The 25,134-nt window shown below is 45.9% G+C and overlaps 1 protein-coding gene across 3 annotated transcripts in view; it reads right to left on the bottom strand.

Annotated features, from left to right (window-relative positions):
* LOC142767676 (uncharacterized) overlaps positions 1-25,134 on the bottom strand; it is a 463,855-nt gene that overhangs the window by 100,934 nt on the left and 337,787 nt on the right. For all 3 annotated transcript variants that reach the window (XM_075869842.1, XM_075869844.1, XM_075869843.1), the window contains one exon: positions 4,221-4,414. In XM_075869842.1, the coding sequence (XP_075725957.1) occupies positions 4,221-4,414 (194 nt within the window). The remainder of the gene's footprint in view (positions 1-4,220; positions 4,415-25,134) is intronic.

Below are 25,134 nucleotides of genomic sequence, written 5' to 3'. Positions count from 1 at the left end.
AAAAAGAAAATGGCTCCTTATATGAATGTTTCCTTGCAATGTCGTCGAAAGACAATAGTCTTGCGTGTGGAGAGAGTGAAGAAAATGTCCTGCGCGAAAAAATTTGTGAATCTATTCTGGAAGCGCTGCATTAGAGAGTCTCGATCCGTGCAGAGAAGTCGAACGGGCGCATCGAGGCACGTTAGACACGAGAACAATGCGCGCCTGTCTCGGAGGCGATAAGGCATAGAACGCAAAGTGATGGTCAGGTGCCACCACCGTGTCGTCTTAGCAAAGCGTTGGAAATGCTTGCCTTTTTGATCATCGCATTGCACTGTCAGCGCAGCGTGATAAATGCTACTGTCCCTAGAATTACTTGTGCGTGCCTTCCATAGTATAAAGACACACATACAAAAGATCGGTGTGCTGTTATGGCGCCTCCGATTTGTGCAATGATTGCTTTTTAATTGACAATCACACCAGTGTGAAGGCGGAAAGTATTGGTAGGCGCTGTGGATGGAGTTGGCCGCTGAGAGTCCCGTTTGATGCCGTTTCGGGTATCGTTATGGTGGACAAACCGATAAATGTACAGACAGACAGACAGACAGACAGACAGACCAAAATTTTGGCGTCAAAGATCCCCAAGAAAGAATGTTGTCTTTCAAATCATAAAGGCAAGCCTGTCGCGCTGACTCGAACGAGCAACCCCTCAATTCTTAACACGCGGTGCTATGCACTACGGCACGGAGTGTACGTTATGGGGATTGCTAATGGAGAGTCATTTATATACACCATACACCGTTTGGTAATCCTCAGAGCTTCGAAACTATAGGGTATTTTTGTTCTCATTGGCGAGATGGCGTGAAGGGCTCCCGTGGGGTACAGAGTAATTGTATATACAGTTCCTCTATCGTTGGGCGCGCTCTAAAGGTCGTTGCCTCCACGAAGCGCCGCCTTCACGGAGCGTCGTCTCTCGGTCTCTTCTGCGCGCGCTCTTATAAGACTAATATTTCGGATGAGAACGAAGGTCTCTCCGCTCCCTGCCGCGGCCGCCTTTACAAAAGGAGCGCCCAGCTGACACACGACGAAGTAAGAATCGTGACAGTTGTTCACGCTTGTCCCGTGTATACTTGTGCGCTCGTTTCTTGCGTCTTTTTGCTTCAACTGCGCTCTTTAAGTGTCAAGCTGTGACAGTTGTTAGTCCGCGCTCGTGCAGTGCATGCTCATTTCAATCGTGCATTCTGCTTGTGATGTATGCTGTAAGTTTCAAGCTCCTTGCCTTTCTTAAAATGACTATACAGTTTGTTGCTTCTGCTGAAACAATGCAGAATAAACGCTCAAAAACCTCTGTGAAAACACGTTTCATTTTCGTGTTATACCGTTTTCTATATAAGGGGATCAGCCACGTTTTCTTTAATTTTGTTGTTGCGCATTTCTACGTGTTTCTTCAGGGCTGCATAACCTTAGTTTATTTGAACGAATCAGCAGGATGAAGAACAAAATAAATCTTCTTAGAGGTTTGGCATGTCATTTCCCTCAAATTGAGCAACTGTTTCAAAACGAGTGTGATGTTCCTCCAGAAAGCGAAAGAAAAGCGAATTCTGCATAGTTATTAAGGAAACTAAACGCAGAAAGCGCGTGTGAGTTTGCCATCTTCTGCTAGTCGAGTGCAAAGAGAACATTTATTTTCTGCGCTGAGAGATCATCAGCCTCGTTTTTGTAGACTGGCGCACTCAACAACTATATACGCACGCATTGCGCGGTAATTTGATGAACATGAGAGCAATGTGTGCACCGAACAAGCTGGCGCAACGATTACGACAGTTGCGAAAGAAAAGAATCTGCTTGCATACGCCTTGAACGAGGCGCGCAATTAGACTATAGCCTCCATTACCCCTTGCGAAACAGCGGTTCAAGGATGGTGCCTCACGTATGCACCGGGAAACAACGTACACGAGGCACGAATCAGAGAGAGAAACATCGCAAGATGGCGGTGCTAGTTTTGTAGCTCTTGATGGGATACTTCCTAAAGTCATAACCAACCCAGCGTGCTCACGTATGTGTGTTTGTATAGTGAGTGAGTGTGAGTTTGTGTGTATGTGCGTAAAAGTTTTCGCACCGGCTAGTTTGTCATATGACACTGCGTATGGCGAGGTACAACTCAACTCTCGTTAGGTGGTTAGTGAGAGTCTGTCGGTGTCAATACGAGTTGCGTTCATGTGTACATGCAGGTTGAAAGAGTGGTTTTCTACGACGTGTTCGTGTGCGTGACAGTGATCAGCTGCTGCAAGGAAGAAAACGGCGATTGTTGTAGATGTGTAGCGAAGGAACAATTTTTACAACAACTACAAGAGTGGAACGTTTGCTCTAATCTGATAATCGTAACAAAAATAACGGATCTGTTCGCTTCGTATACCCTTTGTACAAGCGCCTCGCTCCACTGGGAGCAGACACGGCGATACTGCGATCTCGCAGAAGTTTCGCTTCTTGTTCAGAGAACGCACGAAATGTCGCATCCGCTAAAAAAAGCGTTTCTAAGGGCAACGCGAAACTCTTGACCAGAGCAATTAAAAAGAAAAAAAATATCAGTGCGCAAAGCCCCGTTCCTTGTACTAGACGGAACACGGAAATCATGAGGACTGTTCTTTTTTTTTTCTTGTGAAGCCGCACTACATCTCCAAGTAAAGCAGTCTAGAGCGACTCGTTAAAACCTTGACGGCTGCTTCACGCACAAGGTGACAGACAATGGGTGGGAAACTATAGGGTGGAAAAATATGTGGCTTCGACTGCGCCACTCGCTTAATCGGGCAATCCTGTCACTGAAACGAGTCGCGGGCGAAATAAAAAGGATGCGCTGTAAATATAGCAGCCGCCGATCGCTGTAACCTTCGTTTTATACTTTGTTTGTTCGTTTATCTTTGTTTTCTTTTTAGTACCGCAGCAACCACGTAACAAATGACGTCGGCAACACACGCGCACACGTCTGCTTCTGCACCCTGTGGCGGGACTCTCGCTGAGCGGTCTGCTGTGCAGGTGGCGTTAAAAAACGTGCCCACGAAGACGGCTTAGAAGACAGCTTTCAAGACGGCACGAGTGATGGTGATGTTACACCCGGTGTTTTAGGTGGGCGGGTAAGCACGCGGGGCCCATAGTTGTTCCTTGCTATGATGTCTTCCGCGTGAACAGGCTCGCACGCGAACACGCGGTATAGTGTAGTGGAAGATGACGTCTCAATGCGCAAAGGCTGCCAGCCGATCGCCGAGCTTTTGCAGAAGGCATACACGAACACAGCTTATCTATCAGCGCCTGCAGGAGTGGAGACTAAAACAAAAGACGCCGTAGGTATACTATACGTGATGTGAGGGATGCTACTTGTGTGAAAAAGCAGGCTACTTGTGCGAAGAAAAACGGCAAGAAAAAAAAAAGAAAACGCCCAGGATTCTTCATGGCTGACACGAGAAGGCGTCGTTCACATCACTGAAATGAGTTCCCGCGTACCTTTCAGAGAAGACGCAAAAGATGGCTTCGGCACTTGAAGAAGATATCAAGCCGTGGCCTACAGCGATGCACGTAGTGATTAGATGATGTGGCGCTTTTATTTTCTGACATTGGCGGGCTGTGAGAACTCGCCCGAAGTACATTATCAGTACAATTTTTATTGTTATTGTTGTGGCTGGGTAACAAAGTATCTTAGCATTTATATGGCTGGGCATGCATGATGTAAAAAATGAGCAACATGTCATGATCACATTTATCACTTTCATGCTAATAATTACTTCGACAAACATGAATGTCCAGCTTCAATGTACGCAAGTATGCGTGGAAATATTGATGTTTTCATCATTCGCTATGACTCTCATTCATTTTTTGTCTTGGCTTTTTTTTACAATTTCGCAAAATATACCTCATATTCCTCTTCGTTTTGTTTGTTTCAGTTTCACAATCGAGACTAACACAGAACACCGACTCCACAAATATCCCAGCCCATCATTGATCTACGCAACTTTCTATATAGACACCATGCAGAGAGTTCACTCAGCTACCGATACACATGACTTGACGTACAGATGATAAACAACACGCTTTAAGGCGGACGCGGTCGTTGCGCAGACCTAATAGAAGATGCGTGTACGTTTTCTTGAAGAGGTGTTATACCTCCTCAACAAATTGTCACATGCAAAGCTGGAAAAGAATTGAGTGTAAGGCCTAGGAGGCGACATGCTCTAAGTGACGTCACTGACCTGTACTCGTGACTCGATGAGGTCTAGCCGCATTGCGAGAGCCTCCCTCATGAAGACGTCCGGATAGTGACTGGCTTCGAACGCCTTCTCGAGCTCCTCTAGCTTCCAGCCATTGAAGTTGGTCCGCGTCCGACGACGCTTGCCGCTGCCACCGTTGCTGCTTCCGCCACCATCTTTGTCTGACTCTGTGGCGTCTGCGATACGAGACACGAGACACGCAGTGTTGAGTATCTGCAGTTCACTCATTAAAAGCCCGTGGTATTCCTACGGTTATAAACAGATGAACGAAACAGGGAAGTTTATTGCATACTAGTAACAACAGTTCAGGTGAGTACAACTGTCTGGTGTAACAATATCACTTCAGTGACTACAAACAAGAGAACATAGACACGATGAAACTTACAGCACTACAATACTCCCACAGATCACGAATCACTAAACGAAACAAATGCAAATGAAAACAGAAAAAGCACTAAGTTCGAACAGACTCGAATAATATTTGTGACGAGAAGGAAATTTTTTTTGTCCTTGCCAGTGAGTTTTGAAACGGCAGTAGAGGAAGCTATATTCCCAATTACGCACGCAAAAAAAAAAAACTATGGACCATCTCGCCGAAGGAAACCCTGATGGGATTCGAAGCAACAGCGGTGCACACGACGTTGACCCAAGTGAAATGGGCGTCGACGCGGGTGCTGGAAGAACAGTTTGGAGCGAAACTCAGTGCAGCGTTTACTCGAGAAAACGTCTCTTTGTAATGCAATGACACGGGAGGCGGGACGCGTTGAAGATGTTTGCGCTCGCCTTCCTTAGCTCGCGTCTCGTCGGTATTACCCGTGTGCCCTTTGTATTCTCGTGCACGATCTGTGTTCTTGACTCACACCTCGCTGGTGTCACTGGTCTTCCACAGCCGACGCTTGCATTCAGCTTTTCTGGCTCAAGCCTCCTGTGTTGACGTCACTATTCGCGAACGCGATCAGCTTCACTAACACTCGCAAAGCGGGCGACAGCCGAGAAAGGTACGCACATACTAGCGGGAAGCATGCCACGACGGCGTCTCGCCCTTCGGCGCAATCGCGCCGCAAGCAGCTGCGCGCTATCTACATTCTCGGCGCCGCGACAATCTCTAGGCGTGCGCAGCCCGCGCATCCGCCGGCTTGCGGTTTCTCGACGATATATCGAGAAAGGTGGCGCGGTTGAGCTGATTCCCGCGTGGACAGTATGCTCGAGCGTTGCGAGTGGTGGAGTGGATGATGTGAGAGAGCGCTGACATGTGGCGACCACGCGGCCGGCGAGAGAGAGACGTCACCGCGCACGGCAAGGAGGGCTTCAGCTACTTGGCACCGTTCCGACAACTGCGACGAGGGGAGCGGTGTGGACGGAGGGACAGCGCTACCCAGGCTAGTCAAAGGGCTGCTTCACATCTAAAAAGCGTGTATGCCACCTTCTGATGAAGGCATCTTCACCCTGCGTTTCTTCTGTTGGTAAGGTACCGAACCATGATCATTCTAATCTTCAGTAACGCTGGGTATGCAGCTCCTTCGGGTCGTCGGCGTGTTTCAACCATACACGGCAACGCCACAAGACGAACATCGTGAAATAAAGTACTTGTTCAAATAAGCTTTTCATGCGCTGTCCGCCCGAAAGAACTGACATTCCGAATTGGTGACGCACGACGTTCCACACGCCTTTGGCCGCCACTAATCCAAACATCGTATGGCGAATCGTTTCTTTTTTGCTGCAGTTGGGGCAGACATATGCTGTTCTGGTCGGGCGACACCGTAGCCTTTTCAGTTTACTGCGAGTTGTGAAGACACCCCCTACTACTTCCTGTGCCCTCTTTGCTATATCGACAAACAAGTGTACACTCTCTGGTACACCGCGAATTGTATTGATGATGGAAATCTCATAATGTATATTTTCTGCTCATGATTCTCAGCTATATTCGAATATTCAATTTCCACTGGTATTTCTTTTGCCATCATCAATATTAGATAACTTTTTGATTTGGTTTCATATACCTATTGAAAATCCTGGGTTGGTGATGATGGAATCGTTGGTGGATATGGCGGAAAGAATGGTGGATATGGTGGAAATATTAGTGGATATGGTGGAAACTGTTGTAGGCATAATGGCTGATAACAGCGAGAGTGAAAAAAATGATGGCAGATGGTGGTGGCGGTGGCGAGCCAAAAGTGGTGATGGTGGAAAATGCCGGCTGACAGTGGCGAGGCAAAACGTGTTTGGTGGAAGGCTTGGTGAGCAAGGTGGGTGGCGGTGGCGTGATGGAAGCTTGGTGGATGATAGAGGAATGATGAAAAATCACATGGCAGTATGTGAAATCACTTACTTGTAGTGTTTCATTCTTGAATGCGCAGAGATTATATTTACGGTCAACAGAAACCGATGACGTTCATTACGCTCTCTAGCACGTTTATTTTGTTATTGCTGTGGTGTCAACAACGCTTCAACTTTTCTGGACCGTAGCATGGGTGGCCGTGAATGTGTTCACATTTTGCGCACGTACTTGCATCACTTTGACATCCGCGATGTGTTTCTTTGTTGTGACATTTAGAAGACTAGAGGCGTCACTGTGAACATGACAATAAATGTCTAACATTTGCGCACAGTTGTCGAGAAATAAATGAGCTCAAGTTCGAAAGTGCCACTTTAAATGTTAGAGCAGAACACAGCGGTCACTTTATGTTACCACGCTAGAAACGCAACGCTGGCAATTATTGCACACTATATTGCTCGAGCCGTACTTTGAAGTTAAAAAAGTGCATGCGAATATGCATAAACTTTAACTTTCGACATGCATCGAAATGAGTCCCATCGAATTTGACTTTCACTCTTATGTTTTACCACCATGATTTCCACTGAAGGTTAGTCCGACCGACCGAGCCCGTACAAGTGTTATCGGTGCTTCTGGGTTTCAGAATACACAATTTTGACGAGTAAAAATGACAATACAGCACAGGTGTGGCATCATTTAACCTAAACTAAGCCTTTTTATTGTGTAAGGTGTCCACACAAGAAGCGACAAACATCGATGCGACGCGCTTGCAGCACTTCCACCCAATATACGCATCCCCTCATCGACAGCCACCGGTCGCTGGCGGCTGTCGGTGAGGGGAGGCGTACACTGGCTCTTCACTGGCTTTTATGCGAGAACACAGACTCGTCAATTCGTATGCTTTCTGAACCAATATGATAGCATAATGCCTCTGGCGCACTGCAATCCTTTTGGTCAAGGCGTTATGTAGTTGTTCCTAACGACAGAGCAACAGCGGTGCGCTGGCACGCCTGCGCTGTGCGTTGCGCGAAAAGCATCAAAATCAATTGCGTGGGCGTATCTATACCAAAGGAGCATAGAAGCGTCATAAAGCCTGAAGAGATATCGCCCTTTGTCAGGAGCGAGAAACAGATAATAAACTTCGCAGTAACCGCCGATAAACTGTATACCTGCTCCTCTGTCCACTGACTTGTCCTTTTTTTTTTGCGGTTGTAAATTGTAACAAAACATAGCGCTGTTGCCATTATAGCAGTGGCAATCGTTACGGGCAGCAGTTGTTCGTGTTTATCAAATGTGCAAATTTTAGTAGCAGGTGCAGATCCCGTCCATCTCGTATAAACGATAAAAAGCAACTGAAGGTTAACAGTAATTTTGTCAGTTGACTACTTCTTTAACCCCCAAGTTCCCATCTGTCGGCGCGAGTGTAAACTAACGACTCAATTGATGAGTGGCTTGAACATCTGGAACCACTTATTCGCATGAAGGATTTCTAGTCACTATGTAGCCATTCCGTTTGTTACCGCTGTACGTACTGTTTATGCACTGTATAATATTGTATTATATGCCAAAGTAAATAATAACGAAAAAAAGTCGACGTGGCGCAGTTTTTAGTGTGCTCAGTCGGGAATCTGAAGGTAGCAGGTTCGATTCCGCGCTGTCGCATGTTTCTTTTTTCTTTACGGGTGCTTTCTTATTATTTTTATTATTTCTTTAGTGGCAGCTCATGACGGTAATTCTGACACTGCTTCACGCTTCAGCATTGCCGGCTAGAGCGCGCCATTCACCATCAGCTCCACCATGTGCCACCAACTTTTCCAGTACCATAATCCACCAAAATGGTGGATGATGGAATCTACCATTTCTATGGTGGGCTTTTTTTTTTAATGGGGATCGCCTATTCGCACACGACTAACTTTCTCTAGACCACTTTTCACCACAGCGCCAAGATGTGGCCTAAGACTGTAAATAAACGACAATCTGGGTACCTAAAGTGCCACTCACTTAAAACAATACAATATTACCCAACACCTATTCATTTCACTGCACCCATTCAACATGCACAAACACAAGCCGAAGAATTTCATTGTGCCTACTGCCACTGTGATTGTTGGTTATTTCACCAGAACTTGGCAAGGATCTCTCCCCTTTTGCACCACAATCAGCAGAAATCGGCCTGAGACGACTTTAGTGTGGAATGCTTTTAGGGGCGAAGCTCCTTATGGCGTGGCTTGTGCGTCCCTCGTAGTACGTAACCACCAGTGGCACATACCCGAAAAGCGGCCCTTACAATGTCTGCTGGATGGGGGCACTTGTATATGATGAATACATGATGAAAAGATGTAAGATGGCTGTGCTTTCTCAAGACATATGAACGGACGAACGGACTGACACACGCATGGACGGACCGACAGAGGGGCGCACGGACGGATGGACAGACAGAGGGATGGCCGCAAAAAGAGATGGACGGACAGACAGACGAATGAACAAACGGACGGATGCACCAAGGATCACACAGATAGGCGGACGCAAGAACGAATGGACAGACAGACTGACGAACGCTGCGCCCCACCAATCATCATTCACTCCGTCGATATGCTGTGATTTTTTTCGATTTGACAGAGTCTGTGGGTTCGTGCCACGACAAGGCTCTGCGTATGTGAGTGCGAATTACCATGACCGTGTTCATGTATGCTATGTTTTTGTTCTCAAGCGTCAAGATTGAGCCGCTGCGTTGCTATTTATGAATATTTTTGTTTACTCTAAAAACATAGTTTTTCATTCAACAACACCCTCCTCGAACCTGTGTGCCAATGATTTCAAATATCTCATAGCTGCGTTATATTTTCCTTTGATTTTACTTATCCCCTTGTTAAATGCGAACCATTTCTTAGCGAACTTCGGCGGCATTGAGCGAATATATATATATATATATATATATATATATATATATATATATATATATATATATATATATATATATATATATATTGTAACAGACTATAAAAAGGTAGAGAAGAGAAGGTACTGGGTTCGATACCCAGCACCTCCACCACAACTGTAACAGCGAGCTGTGATAAGATGGTTTTATTTACAGGAGGGGAACGATACTCGTTTGCGGCAACACACTGCGATCGTGCCAAGACTCTTCGTCTTCCTCTGCTTCTCTTCTCTACCTTTTTCTAGTCTGTTGCATTATATATATATATATATATATATATATATATATATATATATATATATATATATATATATATATGGTACTCGGCTGCTGACCCGCAGGTCGCGGGTTCGATTTCCGGTTGCGGCGGCTATATTTCCGATGGAGTCCAAAATGTTGGAGGCCCGTGTGCTCAGATTTGGGTGCATGTTAAAGAACCCCAGGTGGTCAAAATTTCCGGAGCCCTCCACTACGGCGTCTCTCATAATCAAATGGTGGTTTTGGGACGTTAAAATCAACAAATCAATTAATCAACTACTCTTAGCTCTCCTGGCCGTTTCGATAATGGTGTCGATACCAAACTTGGTATGGCACAACATGACCGTAGACGAGCATAAGTGACTAATCGTAACATGCAAATCATGACATGGACGCATGGTCCTGCAGCTCTTGCGGTGGTTACGTTCACATGGCATGTTGCAAAACTGTTATGGTATGAAATGATTGCATGGCGAGCACAAGCGACAGACCCTAACATGAAAATCATGACATGCGTGTCATGTAACAACATGTGTACATGCTAAGCTCATGATGCGCTCGCGGCTGTTTCACGAGCGTCACATGTACCAAATTTGCTATTACGGTTCGTGAATGGATGAGGAAGGTGTGTTACTGGTGCAAACATGTTAATCATGAGATGCGTGTCATGTAACAACATGAATACATGTCACGCTAATGATGCTCTGGCGGCCGTTTCGCTAGCTTCAATTATACCAAATTTGGTACTACGAGACGTGAATGGATGATGAAGTATGATACTGGTGCAAACATCATAAACATGATGTGCCTCCCATGTAACAGCATGACTACATGCTACGCTTAGAATGCACCCGAAGCCGTTTCGCTAGCTTCACATGTACCGAACTTGGTATTACACAACGTGATCGGACGACATCGATAAATGACACATACAAACATGATAATCACGACATCCGTGTCATGTAACAACATGACCACATGCCACACTCATGATGATTCGCTAGCTTCACACATGCCAAATTTGGTATTACATGACGTCAATGGATGACGAAGGTATGTGACTGGTGCAAACATGATAATCATGACATGTGGGTCATGTGAGAACATGACCAGGTGCCACAGTAAATTCGCCAATACATTTTGACATGACGTGGTGCGCGTGCTCACCGGCGTTCATTTCGGCACGTCATGCCGGCGTTGCGACGCCAGGCGCCAGTCCTTGCATATACTCGCAGGCACGCGCCGCGCCGCGTTGCTTTGACGCACGTGCGTTTGAGCGCGTCCGGCGTCCCTCCGTCACGAAAAGAGGGAGGGGCAGTGCTGTCTGGGAAACGCATCGGCCCGAAATGCAGCATGTCGCATTTCGCATCGGTTGCCGTTGGCCCGCGCCGACGGACGCTGGTCGCGTCTGGCGTCAGACTATAGAGTGCTCGCGCTTTGCTAACGTAGAGTCACTGTGGCCAGCGTGCGCGCACGTCAACGCTACAATGAAATATGTTGGGCCCTTCGTGATGCGCTCACGGTCGTTTTTCTGGCTTCACATATACCAAATTTAGTGCTAAGTGACGCCAATGGGTGATGAAGGTATATGACTGGGGCAAACTTGATATTCCAGGCACGCGTGTCATGTAAGAACATGACAAAATACCGCGCTCATAGCGTGCTCGTGGTCGTTTCGCTATCTCCACATATACTAAATCATCACGTGACCAGAATAGATGACGAAGGTAAACGACACATCCAAACATGATAATCATGACACGAAAGTAGTGTACGGCATAATTTGCCTTCACCTCGTAACGTGGTGCTGATTTCAAAGGGACATATCAACCTTTCTCATTCGTGCTTCGCATATCATCGATTCCCATTGTACGTGGGATCTGCCAATTTTTATTCATTATGGAAACGTGCGTCAACGAACTCTGCGGAACGTGAATAATTCCCGAAAGCGCTGTTTTCTTCGCCTAACAAACCGGTTTGCTTCTAGCGAAAATTATCTCTGACGCTGTGCAACACGCTTTTAGAGCGCTGAGGCGTCGCTACCTGTCGATCAGGTGTCCTATCCACGCTTTAATTTCTAAGTGAAGGTGAAGACAGTTCTTTAAGCTCACTCCCTTTTATTATGATACGACGCGGATCAACTGCTCGCTTGAAAGGAAAAGTGCAGCACCTCACTCTGATGTGTCGAATTTGACAGATGACTCATTGCGAAGCATAACTAGGCGCAGTAACCTGCTGCACACAAATATGTACTGCTTCTAAGAATGGTAATCTTAACACAAAAGATTGATTTGATTCGTGGGGTTTAACGTCCCAAAACCACCATATGATTATGAGAGACGCCGTAGTGGAGGGCTCCGGAAATTTAGACCACCTGGGGTTCTTTAACGTGCACCCAAATCTGAGTACACGGGCCTAAAACATTTCCGCCTCCATCGGAAATGCAGCCGCCGCAGCCGCGATTCGAAGCCGCGACCTGCGGGTCAGCAGCCGAGTACCTTAGCCACTAGACCACCGCGGCGGGGCTAACACAAAAGATTAAGGCGTTCATAAAACGAACAAAATGACATAGAAAACGAAGAGTGCGTAACTCTGCGAAACACTGATATATATACGCCTGGAGGCAGCCGGCTGTTGCAAAGGCGGCGTGTCAACGTTATGCAGGAGTTTTTTCGCCAATCATTACGAACGAGAACGACGGCGTTCACAAAAAACGTCGTGAAACAAACACGTCTGCTCTCGTTTTTCGGCAGCTGCGTGCCTCGGTCAGACGACCGCGCGTCCTTTGCCGCCTGCTAGACGCACATTTTTCATCAAAAGACAAGATATCCATCATCCTTACTTGTACGCTGCCATACCTCATTACGTATGAACTTATGAACATTATTACGTCATTCAGATCACGCTTTAGCGCCTTGCGGGCCGCTACCACGTCAGAACACAAAGAACAAGTATTTGTGCTGGGTCAAGGCCTGTTGTACTGCTAATAACTGATGTTCTAGTCCGGGGATGGTAATAGCACCCCCTCATTTGGACGGCGTGATAACTTTACCGAATACGGGGCACCACCACAGCATGTGTTCTAAATAACCTATATCATTGCAGAGGAAACATGTATTAGTTGGCTGTATTTCTGGATAAATCCTGCACTATAGCGCGGTACGCCCCGACTTGAACACTCTTAAAAAAAATGGAGTGACGTACTCTCCATTTAGGGAGGAACGGTGATGTCCCCACTGTTCGTCTTTAAATAGAGAAACGTTGCTCCCTCATCCTCGGAGAAACACGTTCCTCCTTATGAAAATCAACATGGCTGCCCCCCGGCGAAGCGAGTAGGCTTAGCAAATGCAACGATTCTCGACTGGTAAGGAGTACACGGCACTGAAAGTTACAAAAAACCGTCCCGCTAGGCTTGATATTGAACGAAATGATTATAAAAACAAGCAGACGAACCTGTGGCGGTGAACACATCGCGAAAGAGAACGACGGAGCAAGTACGTTTCGTTCGGTCAGCGAAGCCACGTTCACTACGAAAGACACGGATTCTGCAGAGCCCTCTCCTGAACAGCGCATGCTAGGCTTGCTGTATTTATTTCTCGCAGATTCACATAGTGTAGCGACGTTATCCATCCACATAGTGTAGCGACGTTACGGGTCCGCAGGTTACGAGATGTGCCTCCAAACCGTACACTCGATCGCAGCGAAACCATTCCGAATCTGTAGTGCAGCATTGATAGATAGATGTTCAACGTTATATAAATGACTGGAGGTGTGAGAGCGTCATAGCAATGAAGTAGGGTAGTAGGTGGCGCCATCTGGAGGGACTTAACAAAACTAAAAAAAAAGTTGACTGCCGCGACGTACGTTGTTATTACTCACTATCACGGCTCCCTTGCGGATTGTTTACGCAACAACCCATTCAGGACCACTTACGGACACTGAAAGCCTAATATGTGCTGATGCAATCCATATAGCTACACATGCACACATGGTCACATAGTACACATATAGTACGCAACAAGTACACTAGCGTATACGCTAACAAGTACGCAACAAGAGCACAATCAACCATTCACACCAACGGCCCATACCTCGACGTGTTTACTCACACCCTACTATGAAAGCGCATCAGCTTATAAAGCGATGAATTTCGACTGACCTGAGTGGCACCGGTTACAAGTACGTTTTCTTACACTTTTTTTACGTTTTGTATCAATACCACAACATGCGCACACGTAAATATATTGTATCTGATGGTTAGGCAAATCTTAGTTAATCAATGGGTGCACAGTAATGAACGGAATAATTACTAGAGCTTATCAGGTTTTCACGAAGGCGAATATCCCCAAGCCCACGGCATTTCGAACGCTGCGCCATCTGTCGACCACTGCCACAGTTACTTTTTGTTCTTGAAGCCTCTGAGAGTGCAAACACTTGCCGCGCGTTAGCCATTTCGGAGGTCACGTTTTTTTTTTCTTCTTGTTACTTGGAGAGGGCGCAGCATGCAGACCAAACTTTGTCTCCGTTGATGATTTGATTGATTGATTGATTTGTGAGATTTAACGTCCCAAAACCACGATATGATTATGAGAGACGCCATAGTGGAGGGCTCCGGAAACTTTGACCACCTGGGGTTAACGTGCACCCAAATCTGAGCACACGGGCCTACAACATTTCCGCCTCCATCGGAAATGCAGCCGCCGCAGCCGGGATTCGAACCCGCGCCCTGAACTTTGTCTCCGTCGTGGTAGGTGTTCTGTGGTCACGCCGACCTCGTTTAGTTGTTTCGTCTTAACGTTTGCTTATATTCTTTTTACGTGCGTACCACAAGTGTGACCGTTAGCCATGGATATAGTACACCACTAGCCCTTCAACGACAATGTTTTTGATGCGGTAACGACCGTCCTAGCAGTGTATACGTACGTTACAACGCGGGTCTTGCGAGAGAAATAAGCGATGACCTCGCATCCGACGGTATTTTTTTGTGAGCTATGACAGTGGCTGTTAGCGTCGCGGCAGCTCTCATACTTGAGTGGAGGAACTATCGCTGCAGTGCGCAAGTTTACTATAACTTTATAGAATGTTGTGCCTGCATACTTTTCTGCTTCAGATGCCTCTCGCGATTCGCCTCGCGTGTCAACTTGCAATCATAGTGCGTGCCACAATTTTGTTGTTAGCGCTGTGGCTGTGGTGGTTATTACTCTGGATTCGGAATACTCTTTTCACAAAGGTGAGTGAGCGTTAGTACTTACTTGCTGTGCACAGCTGTTACTAGAAGTGCATTTTGTGTTGAGTTTCTCGTGACAAAGGAGAATCATGGACGAGAAAGGCATACTGCTCGCGTGCATAATTCCTTCCTACTTCTCAGTGCTGGCATGGGCAATTCAAAACCAATGCGATTGAGAATTTGGTTTAACCTACAGAATTCATTGGTTCACTTTTCACAAAAGTTTAGTTATGATGATGTTTAAAAAGTTTCTGATGGTTGTAATCTAGTCTGGCGAATGAACGCTCGGTGAAACTTCGCAGCCTGTTTCCCTTTGTGCTTTCACCTGCTGTGGTAGCATAGCCTTATTGGGTGTCGTGTGACTATGCTGGAGGACGCAGGTTCGACTTCCGGCCACGGCGGCCGTATTCGAATGGGGGTAAACTGCAAAGAACATCCATATGGCGGTAGTGGCACGTATAACTCTATCAATTGTATATGATCGTACTTTCACGCATGGACTGTAGAGTGGTATCAGGTTTCCTACAATGTTGAAAAAATAAGTGTGATGCTTTTTACGCGCCTCGTTGAATTCATGAGTGCTGTTGGTGCCATGCGAAACTAAAAATGCGTGGGCTTACCAAGTAGGTCGACACCGAAAAAATTCATTATTTTTTTTACACTCTAAGGTAATCAATAAAGCAAGACTGCTTGGGAAGCAGAGCTCCTTGTATTCGTGACAAATTGGTAGTATGAAACAACACGAGACACACATGGAAGTGTGCGGAGCATCGTGCGAGTGCCTGACGATAAGAAAAGAGAGGCTTTTACTCTACACTAATAAAACAAAAGAAAACGTCACTCCTGCATTGCTTACAACAATTTTAGGTAAAAGCAATCGCTCGCGACTGGCCGCGGCCGGCTATAGGCTTGGCGTGCGCATGCGCGCGAGCAAGACCCCCGTGATTGAGGAGAAACTAAAACGCTGAAGGAGGAACGTTGCTCCTTTGGTCCTTGCCGCGAGAGGGCGCGACGGGTAAAGCGCCCGAAAGGGAGGAAGTCGCTGCGCCGAAGGAGAAACGGAGCCCGTTTCTCCATTCTCGCTCCCTTTTTTTTTTAGAGTGAAGAAGCCTGAGTGTCTAAGGCTGAGGTCTGCGTAGTTTTCTGTGTGGTGATGGGTATTGTCTCCGCGACAGATAAAAATGTTTTATCAATTGGTTATACACGGTTAAAGGTTCTCGATTTTTCAAAACGTCAGCTCCGTCCCCCCCCCCTCCCCCACAAACAGCGGCGTGGTTTACCAGTACTCGCGCTTCTCATTACGTACGCTAAACTTTTATTACGCCTAACACAGCTTGCGTCATCTATCTTCATCAAAGTTCCGAAGCAGGTTCAGGTTATTAATTTTCCTCCTGCAACAGTGCTGCTAAAATCTTCGCTCAAGTAGTGCGCCTCAATATTAGTTGGCAATTTCCTATAATGAAACGGTCATGCGTGATCTACGAAGAGCATGGAAATGCCACAATTCATTAACGCTTGTTTTGCTTTATCTGCGTTTCAGCTCATGATGCAATAAGCAAATATTTCTACAGATCACTCTTCATTTGTCGAATATCATGTGTTCTTCTTCACTGACAGTATACCCGCATTTCAGTGTATGTGGAAGAGAAATAGACAGCTTTTGAAATTCTCGCTCAGGGGTCCCGTTATACATTCTGAAGGCGCCGAAGTTTATTTATGTTCTCTACCATCGTCGAGAGCATGTATTTGCATATAAGCTGCACTATTGAATCGATTAATCAAGGACTGAATTATTCAGCGTGCCCACGCTAAGCTTGCCATGGTGGAACAGCCGTTAAGGTTTTGGATGTTCTTCCGAAGGTATAACGGCTTCTATTTCTGCTGTGGCTGTCGCCCATGTACCTCAATTTCGGCGCATGTCAAAGAGGCCCTTGTAGTCTAAATATTTGAAGCCTGCAGTGATTACTTTAGTGCTATCAAATTTTCGGATAATCGAGCACTCAGTCAATCGACCACTCGGTTTATTTTTCAAACACACCTTTTTACTTTCAAGTTCCGGGATTATTCACACACTTCTTCTTTCACATTCCTTTCAATGCTGCAAAATAATTCAATAAAAAATTGCAGATAACATCATTTGCATCCAAACATATTATAATTTGCTCAAACCAGCATGGTATTCGAGCACACAGATCTACATCTACTGCAGTTTTAGTATTAACCCAACAAGTTAACAAAGCCTTGAACAACAATAAGATAGCCGTCGTAGTTTTTTTAGACATAAGAAAAGCTTTAGATTCCGTCAACCACAACATCATGTTAAGTAAGCTTCATGAGTATACGGTTTTCGAGGCAAAATTCACCAGCTTCTCAAATCATACCTATCCGACCGCCAGCAACGAGTAGTGATGAATGGTGTCGAGTCCTCTACTCAATTAATAGTCTCTGGGGTACCACAAGGCTCAGTTATTGGACCCACTCTTTTTTCTCTTTACGTTAACGATTTTCCCTCCATCCTACTATATTCAGAAGCTTTAATGTACGCAGACGATACGGCACTAATCTTTGTTGGTGACAGCTTAAGAGACATCGAAGATAAAATTAACGAAGAGTTACAGAGAGTACAAGTATGGTTTAAACGAAACCACCCAAATATCAACACAGAGAAAACTAAATACATGGTCTTTCACTCTAGGAAAAAAGAACTCGACTTTGCAGATTTCAACTTGGTTTTAGATACGGCACTGCTACAGCCAGTAGCCTCGTTTAAGTACTTAGGTGTCATGTTTGACTCGGACATGAACTGGAAATCGCATATAGAAAAGACATGCTCCAAGCTAGCACATGGGTGTCACACGCTACTAAAAGCCCGTGAATGTTTTGGCGCATCGATTTTGCGCATCCTATATTTTGCATTCGTGCACAGTCACTTGAGCTACTGTATAGCATCGTGGGGCAGTACATATAAAACTCATTTGAAATGTATTAGCCGCCTGCAAAAGAGGGCAGTCTGGATTATTACATACTCAAACAGGACGGATACTGCTAAACCACTGTTTCAAATGATGCGTGTACTTCACTGGACTCTGTTCACGTGTCTAGTGTTGCTGATATAGTGCATGGAATAATAAAACGTGATGACCCATTCCCATTAAGCACGTTTACGTTACCCGCGCGCTGTGCAAGTGCTGCAGCGAATCACTGTTTTAATTTACCGGTAGCCAGAAATGCCTACGGTCGAAGGCTTATAAAATTTCACGGCGCTCTCATATTGAATGCGATACCGACTGATGTGAAAGAGGCTAGAAACTTTTCATTGGCCACGAAGCATGCACTTCATGCGAACTTTCTAAGTAATACGTCTGCATATTCATTTAGTATTATTATTATTATTATGATTAGTATTATTATAGTGCTATTATTATTCTGTGCTATAAGTAGCTATGTTCTGCGCTATGTTTCTTTGTATAGTTCAATCATATTTTTTTGCTTTTTTTCTATTTTAAACATTGTATCCAGGTTGATGTCCTTTGTCGCTGTGTAACCGCTTGCGCAAGTATGCAGGTATGTCACACAATTGGTCCCTCTACTAGCCAGTTATGCTATGGGACCAAACAAGTGTTTGCGAAGTTTTTTGTTACATGGATGTGAAAGTTACAATAAAACAAAACCGTGAATGTCACTGGATTCAAGGTTTCTACAAAAGCTATTCTTTAGATAAGCTGTGTTAAGCAAACGTTTCTTTCAGTGACATTGGTGTTTTACTTATTTCTCATCACTTGAAACCTCTGTCATTCAATGAGCAACATGTCTTTTTTTTGACGTTTAAATACAAAAGCAATGCCAATTTTGACAATGTGTTTAACGCAATGTTCAGTATCATTCTGATAGTTCTATTGGTCCCTTCAAAACCTTAAACGAGAAATGAACGAAGTTATTCAGCCAGTAATTCAGAATGTAGCTTTTCTCGACGAGCTCCCGAAATCAGTGTTTTCCTATGTAATGATCGCGTGATTGCTCGTTTCCTACCAAGAGTAAGCCGTGATAAGATCTGCTCCGTGGTTTAATATTCATCTCCAATACCATCGAACTCCCGGAAACAAATTTGGAGCTTGGCGGCCCTAGAACAAACCTGGCCTTACAAGCAAAAAAAAAAAGAAGCAAACAATGGTAATAAAAGAGGAAGGTAGTCAATTGAAAGAAAGGGATGAGCTGCGTCTGTTGCAAGGAAGACCGGTAACGCCCATGCGGTGTTTCTGATCACGTGACCTGGCTTAATTAACCTGCTGGAGTTCTCGGCGAAGCACGTCGACGACGACAACTTGCGCAGCGCTGGCGAAAGCAAGCTTATCTCAGCAATCTAGTTTGTTGTGCGGCTGCGCTGCGTCCGCTCAAGTTTCTTAATTCGATTTCAACCCGCAAACAAAAAAAAAGCTGAACACGTTTCAGGAAGCTTGCGCAGAGGTTTGTACGCGAAACTCCGAACCTAAAAAATAAATATACATCTTAAACGTGCGGCTTTTTGAGTAACATGAAGCGTTACTGCACACGAGCAAGTGGCGTGCTTTTGAGCTCAATATAGTTGTGGGCGTGGCACTTTTTGGTGCTTTCGTCGAGCAGAATGCCGTGCGCATACACAACAGGTATTGTCTGGAATGCGGCGCTGTTTGAGGACGTTAATCGGAAAACAGGATGGTGCATTAGAGCGCATGAACATGGAAGATCAGGGCTTTCATTACGTGCTACATTTAAGGGACGCAACCAGCAAGATGGTTTTACCTGTATTGGCAAATTACTCTCTCACGCTACAATAAGCGCTACTCTTACCGCGAGCAGGTGAGCCAGACAGTCGTTATAGAAGAGTGACGACGCAGTATATTGATGTTCCCAGAACTAGTCACTTGAGCGTCAAAATTTTACATGGGCTTCACCTTTTGTCTATGTGATTACCGCATGCGCATGACACAGGGCCCCGCTCGAGTGAAAATCGCTTCCTACAACTCTTGGCAATGTCCAGATCTTGCAAAATGTGGCCGTTTTCCGCAACAATAAAGCAACGAATATTATATATATGGGATTGATTGATTTGTGGGGTTTAACGTCCCAAAACCACCATTTGATTATGAGAGACGCCGTAGTGGAGGGCTCCGGAAATTTTGACCACCTGGGGTTCTTTAACGTGCACCCAAATCTGAGTACACGGGCCTACAACATTTCCGCCTCCATTGGAAATGCAGCCTCCGCAGCTGGGAATTGAACCCGCGACCTGCGGGTCAGCAGCCGAGTACCTTAGCCACTAGACCACCGCGGCGGGGTATATATATATGGGAAAGAAGTGTATATACCTAAGGCCTTGTTTTTCCGTGTTTTGACAAAATATAATGACATCTAACAGACAGCATTGCCAAGGAATGTATAGGGGAAGTTGTTAGAACGAATGTAATTTAATGTAAATAGGAAGAAAATCTGGTGCAAAAAAACTTGCCGTGAGCAGGAATTGAACCTACGACCGTCGAATAACGCGTTCAATATATATATATATATATATATATATATATATATATATATATATATATATATATATATATATATATATATATATATATATATATATATATATATATATTGTACCGAAGCATAGTGGCGCCAGCTCTGTGCCAGCGTGAAAGAAGACGTTGACGTCCGTGTGGGGCTCGTGCTTGCCGGGTTCCTGCCTGTACCAGCTTCTTGCGGCTAACATTTCTGAAATAATAACCTGTGTTTTTGCACAACCTTGCTCGTTGCATTTGGTGGAAATGTGCTGGGTAACGTCCTGGAGCTCCGCAGCCGTAAGCTACTATCTCAGTCCGCGATGACCGAGCGCGTCGATCCTTCACAAGGCTCTTCCACGCTGCCACCTGTCATGTGTTCTGGTGTACTTCGTCTGCGTGACCCACCAGTATACAACGGCACTGAAGATCAAGATGTCGAGGACTGGCTGGCAGAGTACGAGCATGCCAGCGCGATTAACAAGTGGGATGACCCTGCGAAGCTGACTCACGTCATCTTCTACTTGACGGATTTGGCCAACCTATGGTTCACCAACCACCAAGCCGACATCTCCACCTGGTCGGTTTTCAAAGGAACCGTAACCTCATTTTTCGGTCGTCCAGCCATGCGTAAGCTTCGTGCTGAACTGGGACTGCGGGGACGATTTCAGCGAAATGGTGAAAGCTTCACGAGCTACATTGAGGATGTGATCAGCCTCTGTAGGCGAGTTGATGCCAGGATGACGGAGGCTGACAGAATAAAGAATATCATGAAAGGCATTCATGACGATGCTTTTCATATGCTTGTGGCCAAAGACCCACAGACCGTCAACGTCTTCTTTCACGCTGGCACAGAGCTGGCGCCACTATGCTTCGGTACAATATATATATATATATATATATATATATATATATATATATATATATATATATATATATATATATAGCGGAAACAATACTCACAAAGAACAAACGCGTGTTAACTACGTTCGGAGCTCGACACTTAACGCGCTTCTCCAACACGACGTACGAAATATAGGCACAAGTGTCGAGAGGACGACTGCATGCGAACAAATGTCACAATTGTAACTTCTCTGTGTTCGAGCAGGACTCATTTTCGCCAACGGGGACCCTACAGAGAGCAGAGTGACATTTGCGCATTCTATAACCTGAAAACAATCTTTCCGGCGAATGCACACCACGTGCACACTGCCCCGTTAGAAGATGAGCGTGCAGGTTACGAGCCAACGCATCTCGACGACGGAGGCGCATTGCAGTGAGATGGCGCGCACTGGAGACAGAGAACAGGCTGATATTGTTCCGGCGTGTCGTCAGCGGCAAATGATATGCAAAAAGACCTTGCCATCAGTACACGCTGAAACATGTGCGCTGAACGCGGCTAAGCGTAAAGGAGCCACTCGTCCGATTCCGCACCTCAGAAGAAGATTTCCCCAATTACTCTTCTCCGTGGCTTTTATTTTAATATTGCATATACGGGGCATAACGGGGACGACAATATCCTTTTATTCACAATGAAAAAACATCGCCAGCACCGAGGGAGCCACCAGATAGCAAAGCTGTCCTGTAGTTTTGTCACGCGTCGATATATGTGTGAGCTCAGGGTGCGCATTAAATATCTTTTAGCTTTTTACGGCGGCATCTAGCGAGGATGATGGTGCATAAACTGAGTGATCATGGTGAAAGACGCGTTTCGTAGCCTCAATGCGCACAGTGAATGGCTAAATGCGTGAGCGGCTTTACTTCCAGAGCCGGGAAGTCTGCCATACAGCCCAGCACCCAGCTTATTTCCAACCATGGAACACAGCTTGGCGAGTTGATTTTTCACTCGTAAAACTATATTCAGCCCACACTTATGGACAGTCTTTTTATTCTATGTGATAGAACATGGACATACGGCAGTATTACCAATCTTCTTTATTCCTGCTCCTGCTGACGATGTTGCCACCTTTGGAATATGGTGCATTAGAGGTCTGTTCCACAGTTTCGGGGAAGCTAGCAGGTTTCAGCCGTAGTACCTGCTCGTCAAGACTGTCCTGTGCCAAACGATGGCACAGCCTGGTAATAGCTGATATACGGCGAGGTGAGGCTATTTCTTTTATAATTGCTTTCAACTGGAAGGAAAGAAAGCTGAGGGGAAGACTGCTAGACCGAAGGGCGTACTTGTATAGAATGCACGGTCAGCGGGAAAATGCAGCGCAAGGTCTAGAAAGTGCAGGGTGTTTTCAACCGCCACCACGCAAATGAAACTCAAACCTTCGCTTCGCGCATTGAAGGCTACAAACATTTTCATTTACACAGTGTGCCCCAGTAGCAAAAAGTCCTCTCCATAACGAAAAAAAAATCCGCCAGACCCCAGGTACCTGGGAATCGACGTTATGCGAAGCATGCGGAGGGAAAGATATCGTGTTGCAATTTTGGTATTCAACGACACTTCATGAAATGGCTCTAAATATATGTAGAAACGTTGCACGCACAGACATATCTTGAAGAGTTGCAGGTCTCTATCCATAAACCAGTTGTTTGCACTTGCACGACGATGCCAACTGCAACATGCGTATTAGGAACACCAGAACCTGATATGAAGCGCTGATGCTCTCGAGGATTCTAGCCCTGGACACTTCTACATAAATCAACTTCTACGCATGCACTAACCACAACAATGTTAACTCGCCCCGCCGCGGTGGTCTAGTGGCTAAGGAACTCGGCTGCTGACCCGCAGGGCGCGGGTTCAAATCCCGGCTGCGGCGGCTGCATTTCCGATGCAGGCGGAAATGTTGTAGGCCCGTGTGCTCAGAGTTGGGTGGACGTTAAAGAACCCCAGGTGGTCTAAATTTCCGGAGCCCTCCACTATGGCGTCTCTCATAATCATGTAGTGGTTTTGGGACGTTAAACCCCACATATCAATCAATCAATCAACAATGTTAACTCGACGCGTGTCAGAGAAGTACATATGTAATGTCTATAAAACTGTGTTTGCAGCTCTGCAACCACTATTGACGTTTCACGAAGATTAGCGTCTATTTGAAAAGTAGTTCCGAGACCTGGCGTAGCTATGTGGTAAAATGCTTTACTGCCACGCAGAATGCTTGGGTTCGATTCCAAGTTTTACCCTCACAATGATTCTTTGCACGGCGTCGGGTCGACGCTACCGATGACACGTATAGGTTAACGTTCGGGCGTTAAAATTGTCCATGTGTGTTCTCGTCGTTCCTGTGTAGATACTAAGTGTCCATCATCTGTGGCACATACACGCTGTTATGACCGCCATCGGTAGGCGCCATGCTGTCGCTGAGAAGCGTAGCCGGGCCACGTTCCCACGCCTGGAACCCAGGTTTTCTTGGAACCAGCGTCGAGAGCTGACGGGGGAGCAGCGTTTTTTTTAATCCTCAAACAAGTAGCCGACTCGCGGAATGCCTATGCCCGCCAGGTATTGTCCCTGCTAGCCGGCGGATGAGACGTCAAGTCGCCACGAAGTGGTAAGCCGTTCCAGAGGGGACAACAAAGACAGCGTATTCCTTTGAAGAAACGGCGACCGCCGCCACAAAGTGCCCTGCTGATTGAGCGGACAGATTGACGGACCGTTTCATGTCTGCTGTCCGAAGCTTGGGACCCCTCGACCAGTGACATACACGACGAGCAAGAGCCTCTCTGGCGCCACCTTTAAGTGCAGTGATCTTGACTCTAAATTGGATGTTCACGTGCGCCGTGCATGCTCGTACCCCTCACCTGTTGTGTGTGTGTGTGATTGGTGTTCCACTGAAGAAGGAGGAGCCCGACAGGGCTTATAACGGCGCCGCAGAGTGCAGGACGTCGCTCTGGACCAAGTAAAGGTTCAACCACCACGTTCGTAGTTTGTGAAGGCTCTGAACCAAGTAAAGGTTCAACCACCACGTTCGTAGTTTGTGAAGGCTCTGAACTGTGTAGCGGTTCAACCACCACGTTCGTGGTTTGCGAACTCTTAACCTCATGCTGTAAATATTTGTAAATAGTGCCATAAACCTGTTTGTTTTTTCATATCCCCATCTTGTAAGCGCTCGTTTCCTCAACCCGAAGCTACACCACGCTACCACAAGAGACCGGGATCACAACAACTGGTGATCAGCGGTGGGATCACGACAACTGGTTGGCAGCGGTTGGATTCGAAGCTACAAGTGACAACAACAGTCGGCCCAAGAGAAGCAGTTGGCTCGAGACATGGATCACGTATGGGTGAGTGCTTGGCTTTTCCTTTGAGTGAACCAGGTTCTAAAAGAGGGTAAATTTTAGAACTGGTAGTTAACTTTGCCGAAAGACTCAGTTTCGCCGTTTCGGAAAGTTGTTTTGGGAGTAGCGAGCACTCAGTACGATCATGGACTTACGGGAGCTGCAGAAGTCAGACTTGTTGCTGTTGTGTGAGGAATTGGGGATCGATACAAAGGGTTTGGCACGAAAACCCATAATCATTCAAGCGATTAATGATTTGGGGGCTGATGATGAGGAACTAAGTGAAGAATGGGACCTCATCATCGAAAGAAAACTAAGAGCAGCTCAGATGGAAGGAAAGAGTGAAGATGAAAGAGAAGGCCTCAAGCTAAAGTTTTTCAAACAAGATAACGAATTGAGTAAGAGGCTGGGACTCCAGCAAGGAGTACTTCTCGAAAATGAGGCAG

Source organism: Rhipicephalus microplus, chromosome 7 (assembly GCF_043290135.1).
Source record: "Rhipicephalus microplus isolate Deutch F79 chromosome 7, USDA_Rmic, whole genome shotgun sequence".
NCBI classification, from domain to species: domain Eukaryota; kingdom Metazoa; phylum Arthropoda; class Arachnida; order Ixodida; family Ixodidae; genus Rhipicephalus; species Rhipicephalus microplus.
Note: the sequence above shows the minus strand (reverse complement) of the source record. Positions and strands in the feature narration are given on the sequence as shown.